General features: G+C 38.0%; 1 protein-coding gene across 1 annotated transcript in view; it reads right to left on the minus strand.

Moving 5' to 3' along the window:
* The window catches only part of EXOC4 (exocyst complex component 4), an 824798-nt gene extending 822790 nt beyond the window's left edge, over positions 1–2008 (minus strand). Inside the window, exon 1 of the mRNA XM_007177140.2 lies at positions 1881–2008. Within this exon, the coding sequence (XP_007177202.2) occupies positions 1881–1966 (86 nt within the window). The 5' untranslated portion in view covers positions 1967–2008. The remainder of the gene's footprint in view (positions 1–1880) is intronic.
* Between the last annotated feature and the right edge of the window lie 14410 nt (positions 2009–16418).

Here is a 16418-nt window from a genome sequence, read left to right on the forward strand (position 1 = left end):
AGGTTGGGGCAGGGGGGGAATCAACAGAAAAGTAGGAAAATGCTGTGTGGGTACCTGTGTGTGTCCAAATAGTACATGAGCAGGTAATTAGGACTCTGTCCACCCAATTAGTTCCATTTTAAAGGGCCAGGGGCAAGACTTAAAACCAAAAGCTGTGGTTAGCAGCAGCCTCCAAAAGACTCAGTCCCAAACACCGTGTGTCTCCTCATCAAAGCACCGCATCACGACAGAACAACCTCTTCTCCAAAACCCCAGAGTCCACCCTTTGAAACATCTGACCCTCCTGAAATATTTTTATTCAGCATTTTATAAATGGTTAAGAATTTCATTTATGAGTCTCAAGGCACTTAAATAACCCATCCACCAAATGTAACACTTCCATTACAATTACACTATACTTCTTCAAATCATTTTGACTTTTAAAGGGGACTATCACACTAACAAAATAGTCATCATTTAACTATTTGGTACCATGGCTGCAAATAGTGATGAGATTTGGTTACTCCCCATATATACTCCTACCCTGTCCTCAGGTCAAACCCTTATCCACCTATTGTCTTTTTTCCATTTAAAAGATGCTTGTAACAATAAATGCTGTTTATTGCTAATAGGAAGAGTATGAAAATATAGTGTTATGCTAATACATAATGTAGTATAGAAATGACAATTGTTACATATCAGAACGGATTTGAAGGAGAATTTTTAACATTCATTATTCAAAAAGGAAACACAACTGCTCGTTTATAGAAAAAGATAAAGCTAAACTAATCAAACTTTTCAAAGGACAATGGACTCTATCACTAACAAGTAATTTATTTTGTGACAAAATGACAGGTCCAAGGAAACACGGAAGAGAACTGGCACGTACCAGATACATCTTCAGGGATGCTCAGATCTTATACACATGAGCCTAAAATGGTTTTCCTTTTTTAGGCTTGTTGCCAAAGCAACCAGGAAAGCCACAGTCTTTGAGAGAGAATTTGAAGTAGAGGTTAAGGATAAGAGGAGGTAAAGTTTTATGTGAGAATTTAGAATCATGAATACAATGTTGCAAGAAGGGTAACACAAAGAATACAAATTGAACAGATAGACAAAGCAGCAACTTCAGAGTCACAGAACAATTTACTAACAGGAGATACGCATCCTCCGTTCTTTTTATTTTCATTTTATTGAAATGGGGGTTTGAAAGGGTTCTCCACCCTTATAATTTATTTCACTTAAAGAAAAAAGAGCCTCTAAAAGGTCGACCACTCCTACTCCCACCATATATAGTCTGGGAAAATGATATGCATAGAGGATAACGTGAAATTTGTTTTGTTTTTTAAAGACTAGATCGGGATAGGAAGGCAGAACAAAAATCAAACACGGATGTGTGCTTTCAAACCCACAGCCCTTCTACCAGCTCACTACAGGCTCTTGTATTTGAGGCTGTGGCCATTCACAGGTGGTTGGAGGTGTCCAACGTGTGAGAACAGTCTGCAACTCGTGACAGGAGTCTCCGGACTTCAGGGCCTGACACCCAGAAGCCCAGGGAACAAGATGCCTTCCACAGTGAGCGCTGCTGAAGGCAATCAATCAATAAATGTATGAATAAGTGAACACACCTGGCTTTCTCTACCAAGTTCCAAACAGTGTGCTTTTAGGGCCCCGGGACCCTAATGCAAAGCTCTGGCCCTAAATTGGGAAAACACTGCGAGGCCGGGCTCCTCCCTCTAGCCCAACCCCAGAGAAAAAGGCAGAACTGCGGGGGCCCTTGGGAGGGGCTGAGGGGAGGCAAGGAGGGAAGGGAGGGGTCAGCAGGGTGGAACCCAGCTAACCCTTCTCCCTTCCAAAGCGGAGGTCGAGCCGCTGCCCCCGTCCCCTGACCCTGCCTCCCTCACCTGATCACAGAGATGAGCAGCCCCGAGGGGTCTTTGCTTTTGCTGACTGTGCTTCTGTATTTCCCACCAGCTCCTTCTGCCGCCATCTTGGTACAAGGTGGAGAGCGGCTGAGCTAGAAGGAACATAGGGTAAACTCTGTAATTGACCTCTGGAGAGTGCACCAATGGGAGAAGAGAAGTCCAGAGTCACGGGACTAGATAATCCAATCGCTGAAGGGAGGGGCGGGACTGAGGCAGCAAATTTCGAGGGCCGACGCGCGCTCTAAGCATTCTGGGTACTGTAGTTTTCTTCCGCGTTTCCTGGGCGCGCAGAAAAACTGATCTAGTTGCGACTTGGTGAAATCTCCTAATGTCTTCATTTATATTTTTTCTGATCGTGGGTTTTTTCCCAGTTTCCTTGTTTTTAGAATTTTATTACTTTTTGAATCAAATTTATCTGACATTGCCAAAGTGCGTATGTGGGGTGTGTATTTAAGTAGGGTCTGTGCTTGATGTCTATATACAAAGTTTTTACTTTAAACACAAGTGGTTAAGAAAAATCCAATAAAATACGAAAATGAATAGACACAGAAATGCTTTTCTTTAGTATTCTCTAAAACTACATGTTTATACATTCGTTTAATGCGTGAGTTCGATTATTTTGATATTTCCAGATAATCCTGAAAAACATGCAAGCAGGAACACACAAATGGATATTGATAAAGAAAAGACAGAAAAACCGAAAAGCAACACTGACCAGATTGCAGATTCCTTTTCTTCCCAAGCTAAATAAAATATAGTTGGTAATGATGCACAGTTGTGCTTTATTAATATTTTTACTGGTAAGTTTTCACATGTCCTGCATTCGACTCTACTGGCTTAGTCACTAATTCAGAAGATGAACTAAAAAAAAGATCAGAGTAAGAATAGAAAGTGCATAAATCGAGGAACAAGAAGAAAAGTAAATATTGAAAAGGAGGGAAGGCAATGAGTGATCTCCTTAGTAGAGGTAGAGATTAAAGAACTTCAGAGAGGGATAGAAAGCAAACTCAGAGGTCCTGGAGTTATGAAATAGCAAGCACAGAGAATGTCCACTGCTTTGATTAGGCAGCTATAAGCTGGTAGAGGTTCACAGTGATTTTTTTTAAATAAGTTGGAAATATATATATATATTTTTTTCTTTAGTGTTCCTTGCCTTTGGCCCAATAATTCCAGTTCTAGGGACTTTGATCCTAAAGAAACAGAGATACAGAAAAAAATACTGAAAATTTTAAAACAGAAGTATTAAATAAATTATGGAACGTCCACAAGAGGATAGATATATTATAACATATAGCCATTGGAAATCACAATTTTAGTGAGTTTTAATGAAGAGAAGATGTTCATGATGTAAGTGCAAAAAGCAGGCTATAAAATTAAAGAACTTACATATATGGGGGGGCGGGTAATTGGGCCTAGTGGCTAAGGATGCAGGCAGTAGGGAAAAAAACACATGATCACCTCAGTTGATACCGAAAAAGCTTTTGACAGAATCCAACAACCTTTTCATGATGAAACGCTCAGAAAACTAGAAATAGAAGGGAATTTATTCAATGTGATAAAGGGTGTTTATTAAAAACCCACAGCTAATACTCAATGGTGAAAAACTTAAAGCTTTCCAGCTATGATCCAGCTTGTATGAGGTGCAAGACAATGATGTCCATTTTGCCACTTGTACTCAACAAAGATCTGGAAATTCTAGCCAGAACAATTAGGCAAAAAAAAAAAAAAAAAAAAAAAAGAAAGGCATTCAAATTAGAAAGGAAGAAGTAAAACCATCTCTATTTGTAGACAACATGGTTGTACATATGGAAATCCTACAGAAATTTTTAAAAACCATTAGAGCTAATAAATGAATTCAGCAAGGTTGCAGGACACAATAGCAAGACAAAAATATCAATAGTGTTTTTAGACACTAGCAATAAACAATCCAAACAGGAAATTAACAAAACAATTCCATTTACAATAGCATCAAAAAGGATAAAATATTTAGGAATAAATTTAACCAAGGAGGTGAAAGACTTATACACTGAAAACTACAAAACTTTGCTGAAAGAAATTAAAGAAGACCTAAATAAATGGAAAGACATCCTGTGTTCACGGACTGGAAGACTTAATATCATTAAGATGTCAATACTCCCTAAAACTATCTACAGATTCAATGCAATCCTTATGAAAATGTCAATGGTCTTTTTGCAGAATTAGAAAAACTGATCCTAAAATTTATATGGTATTGCAAGGAATCCCAAATAGCCAAAACAATCTTGAAAAAAATAGCAAGTTTGGAGGACACAGACTTCTTGACTTCAGAACTTACCAAAAAGCTACAGTAATCAAAAGTGTGGTACTTGCAAAAAGATAAGCCCATAGATAAATGGAATACAATTGTAAGTCCAGAAATAAACCCATACATCTATAATCAACTGACTTTCTACAAGGGTGCCAATATTATTCAATGGAGAAGAATAGTCTCTTCAACAAATGATGCTAGGAAAACTGAATATCCACATGCAAAAGAATGAAGTTGGACACTGTCTTAGTCCATCCAGGCTGCTATAACAAAATACCACAGATTGGGTAGCTTATAAACAACAGAAATTTATTTCTCACATTTCTGAATCTTAGGAAGTCCAAGATCAAGGTGTCATCATGGTCATTTCATGGGGAATGCCCTCTTCCTAGTTCTTAGCCAGCACCCTCTCATTGGGTCTTCACATGGTGGAAGAGGCTAGGGATCTCTGTGAGGTGTCGTTTATGAGAACAGTAATCCCTAATCACCTCCAAAAGCCCCCACCTTCTAATACCATCACCATTGAGGGTTAGGAGTCAACATATGAATTTTGGGAGCGGAGAGGATACCACCCATTCAGACCTTGAACCACACATAAAATTTAACTCAAAATGCATAAAAGACCTAAATTTAAGAGATAAAACTCTTAGAAGAAAACATAGGGGTAAATCCTTATGACCTTAGATTTGGCAGTGGATTCTTATGTATGACACCAAAAGCATCAGCAACAAAAGGAAAAATAAGTTGGAATTCATCAAAATTTAAAACTTTTGTGCAACAAAGAACACTATGAAGAAATTTTAAAAAGACAACCCACAGAATGTGAGAAAATATGTGCAAATCATATATGTGATAAGGGTCTTATATCCAACATATGGAAAGAATTCTTACAACTCAAAAGCAAAAGACAAAAGCTCCAATTAAAAACTGGGCAACAGATGTGAACAGACATTTCTCCAAAGAAGATATATCAGTACAAATGGCCAACAAACACATGAAAAGATGCTCAACAACAGGGAAATGCAAATCAAAATCACAGTGAGATACCACTTTACACCTACTAGTTTGGCTTTAATTTTTAAAAATGGGGGGAAAAAAATGTTGATAAAAAAAACCTTCAAACTTTGCTGGTGGGAATGTAAAATGATACAGCAGCTGTGGAAAACAGTTTGGCGGTTCCTCAAAAAGTTAACCATAAAATTACCATATGACCCAGCAATTCCACTCATAGGTATATATCAAAAAGAAATGAAAACAGGTGCTCAAAAAAATACTTGTACAAAAACATTCATAGCAACATTGTTCATAATAGCAAAAAGGCAGAAACAACTCAAATGTCCATCAATAGATGAATGTGGTATAATATGTGGTATATGACTAAGGTATAAACAAAATGTGACATACCCATCCAATGGAATATTATTAAGCTATAAACGGGAATGAAATACTGATGCATGCTACATCATTAATGAAACTTGAAAACATTATACTAAATGAAAGAAGCCAGACACAAAGGGCCACACAGCATATGATTCTGTTTACACGAAATATCTGGACTAGGTGAATTCATACAGACAGAAAGCAGATGAGTAATTCCCAGGGTTTGGTGTGAGGTGGGGGTGGAGAATGACTGCTTTATAGACACAGGGTTCCTTTGGAGATGATGAAAATGTTCTGGAACTTAATAATGGTGATGGTTGTACAATTTTGTGAATATTAAAGGCCACTGAATGATACGCTTTAAAATGGTTAAAATGATAATTCCTATGTTATGTGTATTTTACCACAATAAGAAAATAAAGAATGTAGGTTATGCGGTACACTGGCTAGATTCAATCCCAGCTTTCCACTTGCTTGCTAGATTACCTTAGGCAAGTTTCATAATCTTCCTGTGCCTCAGCTTCCTTATCTGTAAAGCAGATGACGATACTACTTCCCTTAGAGTGTTATAGTGAGACTGTGTGAGGTATACATGACCAGCACTCTGTAAATATAAGCTGTTGTTACTAAAGTATGGTACTAATTTTGTTTAAAATACATCTCTGGGTATTATGAAGTTGTTTTGAGGAGCAAGCAAAAGATAATTTTTCGTTTTTTTTTTTTTTAAACACTTCACTGTGTTTTCCAAATTTTCTCTGAATAGGTGTTGCTTTTATAAACAAATTTTTAAAGAGAACTTTTTTTTAAAAAAAAGCAAGAATTGGATAAGCATCAAAAATGATGGGCTACTTTAATTACACACTGGAAATGCAATTACATGATAATTAAATCAACACACCCCAATTAAACCTTCATTCAATAAATTGTTTTCTCTTCTCTGTTCCACTTCCTTCACATCCCACCTCAGGAAATCTTTGTACCATTGTATCTTTCATCTTCAGGTGACAACCATAGCCTTTCACATTGCTTCTATTCTAGATGACCTTCTAAACTTATTCCAAACTTGCACTAAACTGTGAACAATGGGGAAAATAAAATTAGGAGAAGGCATAGTGGGTCTGCCTGTTTGTAACCTTCAGCCTTCAACGCAGACTCCCAAACTCAGCAGGCTACTTGGAACCAGCTAAGGTTTATGAACATCTAACGCATTGATGACAGACTTCTCTGTGTGGAGGGGCTGACATGCTATCCAGGGAAAGAAAAGAAAAGGAAATGACCATAAACCACAGCATCAATGCCCAAAGAATAAGAGCATAAATGCTTCAGATTTGTCAATGGGAAATAAGCAAGGAGGGCTAAGATGCTATAGCAGTCTTCATGGAATAGACGGGTTATAAGTCAGCTGGACCAAAAAAAAAAAAAGTACAGACTTAAAACACCTGAGGAGGAGGAGAAGGGCCTTCTGTAACAGGTTAAGGGGCAAAGTTAAAACATGCATCCTATGATAAGGGAATAATTTGACTAAAAAAAAGAACTCATGGAGAGAAAGTGGAGTTATGGGTAAAGAGACACACGGAGATGTGCTCAGAAAGGACCCTGAACCCCACGGCCAGGCATCGGATATGTTTGTGCAGTGAGGGTGAGAAGCAGTGTATGTTCAGGTCTTATTTTATGTTGTCTATTATATTGTAAACCAGGGCAGACTGTTTCTTATTATTACATTTGTAAATATACCCAGAGGCTCTTAAAGCCACAGGAACATCCAATTAAATTAAAATACTTTGACCTCTTTGGATGAGAGGCTCTATATAAATCCAAGATATTGATATTGTTATTATTGTAGATAAATGAAATGTGTGAGTGAGGCTAGCTCAGCAGCAGAATGGCTTCCCTGAGATTCATAAAAAACATAATGCCAGGCTTGGGTGTCTGCAGGACACCCAGCACAGATCCAGGGGATTTTAAAAAGAGTGTCTCATAATATAAGCTATGTGGGCAGAATTCTAAAAAGGAGGTATTTCATGCCCCCATCAACATTGCCTGCTCGCCCAAGATATAAAAATCTGCTTTAGGCATGGCTGAGTAAATCAAGGCACAGCATACAGATTATAAACTGAAGGCAAAATTCAATGATGCTGGACTTTCCTGGTGGCACAGTGGTTAAGAATCCACCTGCCAATGCAGGGGACACAGGTTCGAGCCCTGGTCCTGGAAGATCCCACATGCCACGGAGCAACTAAGCCCATGCACCACAACTACTGAGCCTGCGCTCTAGAGCCCGCAAGCCACAACTACTGAGCCCGCGTGCCAAAACTACTAAAGCCCGTGCGCCACAACTACTAAAGCCTGTGCGCCTAGAGCCTGTGTTGAGCACCACGAGAAGCCCACACACCACAACAAAGAGTAGCCCCTGCTCGCCACAACTTGAGAAAAGCCTGTGCGCAGCAACGAAGACCCAACGCAGCCAAAAATTAATTAATTAATTTTTTAAAAAGTCAATCATGCATCATGGAAAAAGGAACTGTTTTATTTATACAGGATTTGAATTTTATATCAGCTTTTTCAATTACTTTGGTTCAAATAAATCTTACATAAATATAAGCTTAGATTAAGATATACACACATTGTATTCTATTTGAAGGGAAATATTATAAGCAGATTACAATAGGCTGTATCTCTCACTGGTTGATTTTGTTTTCTGTATTCTCGGTAACATGGTTCGGCCTACGCTGTCTGATCCGGGAATTGTGGCCAAATCTTCAAGTTCATTTGAGTTTCTGACTGTTTTAGGAGGTTGGCCAAAAATAGTATTTTCAACAATAAAGGACAACTTTGTTGAAAGGGGAGTGTCCTTTGTTTCTGTGGAATACAGCCTGACGGCTTGTAGCTAAAGCAGCAACTGTCCCCGGCTTCTCTCCCAGATTCCATCAATCAACAAACACCAAATGCATAGGATGTTCCAGGCACCATGTGTAGCCAAATACCTTTGGCTGGGTGTCCCCACCCAGATTTCCAACCAACGCCTCCAACTGAACCCACTTCTCCTACCCCTTTCTATTGCTTTTCCTACCCCTTTCTCATTGCTTCTTCCTCTGTGTTTCCTGTTTCAATAAATGGCCCAAAAATCTCTTGACTGAAAAGACAACCTCCAGAATGGGAAAAAAATATTTGCAAATCCTATATATCTGATAAGAATTTAGTATCCAGAAAATATAAAAAACTTTTACAACTCAGCAACAAAAAGACAATCCAATGTTTTTAACAAGCAAAGTTTCTGAATACACATTTCTCCAAAGGAGATGTACAAATGGCCAACACACACGTGAAAAGATGCTCAACACCATTAGTCATTAAGGAAATGCAAATCGAAGCCACCATGAGATACCACTTCACACCCACTAGGATGGCCATAATTTAAAATTTTTTGAAAAAAGAAAATAAGTGTTGGCAAGTCTGTGGAGAAATGGAACCCAAGTACATTACCTATGAGAATATAAAATAGTGCAGCTGCTTGGAAAACAGTTTTGTGGTTCTTCCAAAATGTAAACATAAAATTCAACATGACCCAGCAATTCTACTGACAGGTACATATGCAAAAGAATTGAAAACAAGTGTTCAAATAAAAACTTGTATACAAATATTCATAGCAGTACTATTCACAATATCCAAAAAGTGCAAACAACCTTAACGTTCATCAGTGGACAGATGGATAAACCAAAGGTGGTATATCCATACAATGGAATATTATTCATCCATAACAAGAAATGAAGTACTGATAGATTCTACAACCTGGATGAATCTCAAAAACATTATGCTAAGTGAAAGAAGCCAGACAAAAGGTCACATATGTATGATTTCTTTTATATGAAATATCCGGAAGAGGTAAATCCAAAGAGAGAGAAAATAGATTAGTGGTTGTCAGGAGCCCGGAGGAAGGGAATATGAGGAGTGACTGCTACAGGTACAGGATTTCCTTTTGAGGTGATGAAAGTTCTGGACCCAGAGAGTGTTGCATTCCATGTGAATGTATTAAATGGCACCAAACTGTACACGTTTAAATGGTTAATTTAATATTACAAATTTTACCCAAAAAATATATCTACCCATGCACATACATGTACATGGCGTTTGTGGCCTTTGCTGACGTGAAGCAGTTCTGTGAGGTTTGCTTATCAACTAATGACTTAATGATCAAACTTTGCACTATGGATTAAAGAAAATTTTATGCATTATATCAAATCTACCATTGTATGAGTAGAAATTAAGACTTTATGTAGTTTTTATATGCTGTAGTATTTCTTCTAATAAATCTCTCCTATAAACAAACAAACAAACAAAAAAGGCAGGAATCTGATCCTTTTACTCCTGCCTTAAAAATCTCCAAGGACTGCCATTGCCCAAAGCATGGTTTTTCACATTGTTTACTAGAGAGCCAGCTCCAAGCTATCTTTCCAGCTTCCTTATCGATCACTCCCCATTATACCCTACTCTCTAGACATGTCCCAAATATTCCAGGTATTCTTTTTTTGGCTGCATTGGGTCTTCGCTGCTGTGTGAGGGCTTTCTCTAGTTGCAGTCAGCAGGGGCTACTATTGTTGCGGAGCACGGGCTCTAGGTGTGCGGGCTTCAGTAGTTGTGGCTCGCAGGCTTAGTTGCTCCGTGGCATGTGGGATCTTCCCAGACCAGGGATCAAACCCGTGTCCCCTGCACTGGCAGGTGGATTCTTAACCACTGCGTCAACAGGGAAGTCCCACGCCAGGTATTCTTATATTTCCCTTTTTCCTACCTACTTTTGCTCAACCTAAAATGTCTCTGAGCCTAGATACCACACCTGTTAAAATGTGGTTGCCTAGCTTCAGGTTTGTGAGATACTCAAAGATAATGAGATATGTTTGTGGGACACTCAGCATATGGTTATTTTTAAGAAAAAATGTTTTTCAATTCACCTGGTTAAAATTCTGCTTACCTTTTAAGGCCAAAGTTTGTTGTCGAAATTCAGCCTCGGTACACTGGTGCTGGGTTAAATCTCCGAGACAGAGTTTTGGGTGAAGTAAAAGAAATAGCTGTATTGCTTTGCAGGCTGGGGGGTGGGGGGGGGCGGCCACAGCGGGCTAAGGCCCTCAAGACTGCATCTCCCACCCTGGAGGGGGTAGTGAGGAGTCTTACAGTGTTCAAGGAGCAGGGCGTGATCAGCTCGTGGGCATTCTTCTGATTGGTCGGTGGTGAGGTAATTGGGAGTCAACATCATCAACCTTCTGGTTCCATCCAGTCTGGAGGTCTGTGCCCTTGTGGGCAGCATACAGTTAATTTCTCCCACCTGGTGAGGGTTTCCGTATCTGCAAAACAGCTCAAAGGACATGGCTCAGAATATTATCTATAGTCCTTGAGGAAGAACTAAAGGTCCGTGAATTGTTTAATGGTTGTAGTATTATTATTTTGTCTTGCTTGACTGTTTTCCTTTTATTCTATATTTTCTCATTTCTCTGATTAAATTTATTCTTTGACTAAAGTTTTTCTACAGACAAAAGGCAGGCAGAGGACATGGGTGGGTGTCTATTCTGGGAGAACCTCGTAGGGTCCTTCTCGGTTACAAGGTCAGTAGCTCACCTGAGCACTTATGCATGGCACACGTGCACAACACAGATCCCTTAATTCTTGGTGAGTAGCAATTATGACAAGAGAATATGATAGTTATGCAGGACGTGTTTGTTTCCTTTAGTCTTGTTTGCAAAAGAGAGTGTAAAAACACTGTTGAATTCCTTTCTACACACTCAGTCCTTCCACAGAGCAGTGGCTCAGTATTTATTGAAACATCCTCTCTACCATAATATATAATGAGGCTGAGACTGAATCTTCCAAAAATACTTGATTTTTAAGGAAAATTACACCAGAGAGGCTGGTAAAAGTCACCACAGTCATCAAACTAATAACAAGTGATTTAAACACAGTATTTCCTTTAGCAATTTTAAAAAGACTTCACCATTTAGTTGAATTAATTCAAACTTAAGTTACCTTTTGGGAACAATAACAAAAATAGAAACATTTTTGATAGATTTATAGATTATAATCTCATCTTAATATATAAAATCAGAAGGAACATTAAAACAGAATCAACAACATGATTTCATATCTGAAATTTTTCATACTGTCTGGAGTAAAATCCTCTAATGTGTTGTTCATATTTTTCACATATGTAAGTAAAACTGTAGATAATACAAAACTCCATGTGCTTGTTCTGTAAAAATACTTAGAGATGTTTATTGTGGAATGAAACAAATATCCAAAATAGCAAAGCATTTGAATTTTTATTTAATTAGTTATTTGATGCTTATTTTTGTCCTTTATTGGCTCATCAGTGATTTAGAAAACAAAACAAAACAAACTTGTACCAATCAGTTATACAGTGGCATTGTCCATTCCAAGATTTCAAGTACAGGTTTCCCCCACTATCCAAAATTAGAGCGTTCTTACGAAACCTTTTGTAAGCTAAAATGGCCTCAAGGGAAGAAGCAATTACCTTCAGACTGATCTTGGTAAGGGATGCACAAAATAAATCTAGATAAAGCACAGATGCACACAGACAGAGTTCAAAGCTAAGGCAGCTTCATGCTGAGATGTTGAGTGTAATTCCCGGGGAAGGAGCTTGGCAGGACCACTCTCCCTGCGCTGGGTATGTGCTGCCTCTGTAACGGGCTTGCTGCAGAAGGAACGCAGAACGCTATTTTTGCTTTTCACTTCTTTGTAAAAGTGAAAATCATCTTTGAACTTCTCAGATGCCGAAAACAGGTACCAATGTAGGTCTTTAATAAAAGCAAAGGGGTGTAAAGCAAACTTTCGAAGAACAGGGGACACCTGTATTAATGTCTCAAGAAATTCAATCACCCTGAAATCACACTTCCCTTTGCAATGGCTTCTGGCTGCTACAACAGCATGACCATCTTCAGCTCTTCTAAGAGGATCTTCAACCATCCACAGAGATCATTTTATTTGTTATGACAATGCCCTTTGATACCCAGAGATTGGAAGGCATTACATGGGAACCTGATTCACAGATGGGATTATTATTCTGTATGGATTAAACATCTATTGAACAGAGATGATTGAGCCAAATTGGTTCAGCTGATAAGTGAGAAACAGCAACCTACATGGTATAATTTGATTAGCTCTCCCAAACTAACCTGCCTCTATTAGTCCTGTTTCATAAAAAACCCTTGCGAAAAAAACCATTGTGTGTATGGAGAGAAGGGCAACACATTAAGATTTATTTATGTTCTATGCATATATTTTTCCCAACAGATATATGAGTACATATGCACCAAGAGATGTGTAAAAGATATTCACAACAGCATTATTCATAATATCCCCAAAGTGAGCATTACAGAAAAACACCCAACAACAGTGGAATGCATAAACAATGCCACAACCATACAAGAGAACACTCTAGAGCAACAAAAAAGAAGCCAGCTTCAGATACACACAACAATATGAATGGATCTCAAAAACACGATGTGGAATAAGAAAAGACAGACACAAGAATGCACACTGTTTAATATCATCTATATAAAGTTCAAAAACAGGCAAAACAAACTATACTGTTATAAGTCAAAATAGTGATTACCTTCTTGGTAAGAGGGGAGGGGAGGGTTACTGGTAATGTTCTCTTTCTGGATTAGGTGTAGTTATGTAGATAGTAACTTTGTTTTATATTCTATCTACATTTTATTTTTTTTGTTTGTTTTTTTGGTTTTTGTTGTTTTTGTTGTTTGTTTGTTTTTTGTTTTGTTTGTTTTTTTTATACTGTAGGTTCTTATTAGGCATCAATTTTATACACATCAGTGTATACATGTCAATCCCAATCGCCCAATTCAGCACACCACCATCCCCACCCCACCGCAGTTTTCCCCCCTTGGTGTCCATATGTCCATTCTCTACATCTGTGTCTCAACTTCTGCCCTGCAAACTGGCTCATCTGTACCATTTTTCTAGGTTCCACATACATGCATTAATATACGATATTTGTTTTTCTCTTTCTGACTTACTTCACTCTGTATGACAGTCTCTAGATCCATCCACTTCTCAACAAATGACTCAATTTCGTTCCTTTTTATGGCTGAGTAATATTCCATTGTATATATGTACCACAACTTCTTTATACATTTTATTTTTGTGAGCTATTCTACTAACCTTTCTGAAGGTGACAACAATATACTGTCAAATATATTGTTCTCTTTTCTGAATGTGAATAGATATATTGAATTTATATATATTCTGAATAGATTATGCTTACATACGGATTATATACCCTTATAAGAATACAAGAAGCTGATAATATGATAATCTTGGTTGCCTCTTGATGAAGGAACTGGGTGGCTAAAGGGTAGGGGTGTATTTTTAAAAATTTGAACCATATAAATGTATTATCTGTTCAAAAAATAGTAATTTAAAAAAATCATTACAAGGAACTTTACCTGACATAACATACATTGTTCTAACAGACAAATAATTTTGATATTCTGGCTTTTACTTACTTTTTACTTCTGTCACCAATGTCCTGCTTGCACAGTGCTTACGTTGTTCTGCTATGCTGCTGACAGCTTGTTGACTATTAGCCTCTATTCGAGAAATTCCAGGGTATTTTGTTTCCAATCATCTTCTTTCTTCAGCATTTTCTATCCGTGTTCCATTTCAGACTCCAAAAATCTCTCCTAATATTTCATTGACAATTCTGATACATTTATTTCAGAGTTCCTACACACAGTTCCTTCACTTTTACACACTCTAAAACTTAAAAATTTTTAATTAAATGATTGCTCAAAATCTCATCAAATCCTTTGGTGATGTAATAATTGCTCAGAAGCACCACTTTTATAAACACTTGTATGCACTAAGTCAAGGCAAAATAGGTGACATTTGTTTAACTTTACATGTTTGTGAAATTTCCACACTTAATTTCAAAAATATTAAGTAAATAAATGCTCAGATATGCACACAATCCTTTAAAAACCATCATTACCACCTGCTACCTATTCAGTGCCAACATGTGTAAACTACGAAATATGGTTTTCACCTGAGCACTGAATGCTGGGTTCTTTGGCTGCAGTGATCATGTAGAAAATGTGCTCTTCTTTAAGGAAATGTAAATAGAATTGTTATATATGACGGATGAGTATGAGTGCAAAGAAGGGCAAAACGCAGAGAATTGTGGGAATGAGTAAGAGGAAGACGTGAACACCTTAAATGGTAAAAACTGTTTAATCTTAAACCTACTGAGTGACTTGATGAAATATCAGAAGTTCTAAAATAATTTTTTTTAGCCATGATCTCATTTAACAGATGGGAAAAATGGAAATGGACACAGAGTAATCTGGAATATGTCTGTTCAAGGTTTTCATTCTTTTAATCCAGGGGTGAAATTTAAAACGTTAAGAATGATATGACATAGGTACTGACCCATTAGAATGGACGACTCAGCCTTGGTCCTGGAGGTCATCTGTTGTGCCGGGAATTAAGTCTTCAGGTCCTGTAGTGATGGCTGTGAGAGGTAGGAGAAAGAGAGCACATGGGGTGGGGGTGGGGTGCTCAGGCAACAGCTATTTACCCTCAGTAAATAACATTTCAGGGGCTTCCCTGGTGGCGCAGTGGTTGAGAGTCTGCCTGCCAATGCAGGGGACACGGGTTCGAGCCCTGGTCTGGGAGGATCCCACATGCCGCGGAGCAACTAGGCCCGTGAGCCACAACTACTGAGCCTGCGCGTCTGGAGCTTGTGCTCTGCAACAAGAGAGGCCACGATAGTGAGAGGCCCGTGCACCGCGATGAAGCGTGGCCCCCGCTTGCCGCAACTAGAGAAAGCCCTCGTACAGAAACGAAGACCCAACACAGCCAAAATAAATAAATAAATAAATAAATAAATAAATAAATAAATAAAATAAAGGAATTCCTTTAAAAAAAAAATAACATTTCAGTATCAACACCCATGTAATTATGCTGTTGCCTATCAGCAGAATATCAACCCTGCTCTAATCCTAATGTTATCTCTAGCCCCTCTTTGATCTTTCTAGGTAGAAATAATTATTCCAGATTCCACCAAGAAGAACGATGGGACAGAAACAGTAAATGAATGACTTTGAACTTCCACATCCATTCAAGCTGACTTTTAGAAGAACAAAATGCAATCTATGAACCTCAGTGGGATCCTAGATTTTCAGAAAGCAATAGCAATAACTGTAAAGGACATTTTTGAGACAGTTCTAGGATTTTAAATATGGACTGAATATTATTCTCTTTTCTTAGGTGTCATGATAGTACTGTGATTATATAGGAAAATGTCCTTATTTTTAGGAAATGTGTGTTGTAATATTTATGGGTGAAAAATCATGATTTCTGCAGCTTACTTTCAAATGGTTTAGAAAATAAGATATATATAGACAGATAAAGCAAATGTGGCCAAATATAGGCAACTGGTAAATCTAGGTATACAGGTTCTCGTTCTATTCTCCCAACTTCTCTGTAGGTTTGAACATTTTAAAAATAATACATTGAGAGGAAAAATATGAAAGGTGTATGTGTAAAAAGCATATTTATTGGGTATTTAATACATACAGAGCAATGAGCCAGACATGGAGAAAAACAAAACAAATATGAAAGTAGCCCCCTCCTTGTAGAAACACACCAGCCAGTTGGGAAATAATACAGGTGCAGTGCATGATTGCAATTTGATGTTACTACATGATTTTAGAAATGGAGTGTTCAAACAATAACACCGTCAGTCAATGGTACAGAGAAGAAGAGAATGTTTAATGGTGTTACCCAGAAAGGGCCATGGTGTGGCTCAAAGCGGGATCTTTTAACAG

This window comes from Balaenoptera acutorostrata, chromosome 7 (assembly GCF_949987535.1).
Source record: "Balaenoptera acutorostrata chromosome 7, mBalAcu1.1, whole genome shotgun sequence".
Lineage (NCBI taxonomy): Eukaryota > Metazoa > Chordata > Mammalia > Artiodactyla > Balaenopteridae > Balaenoptera > Balaenoptera acutorostrata.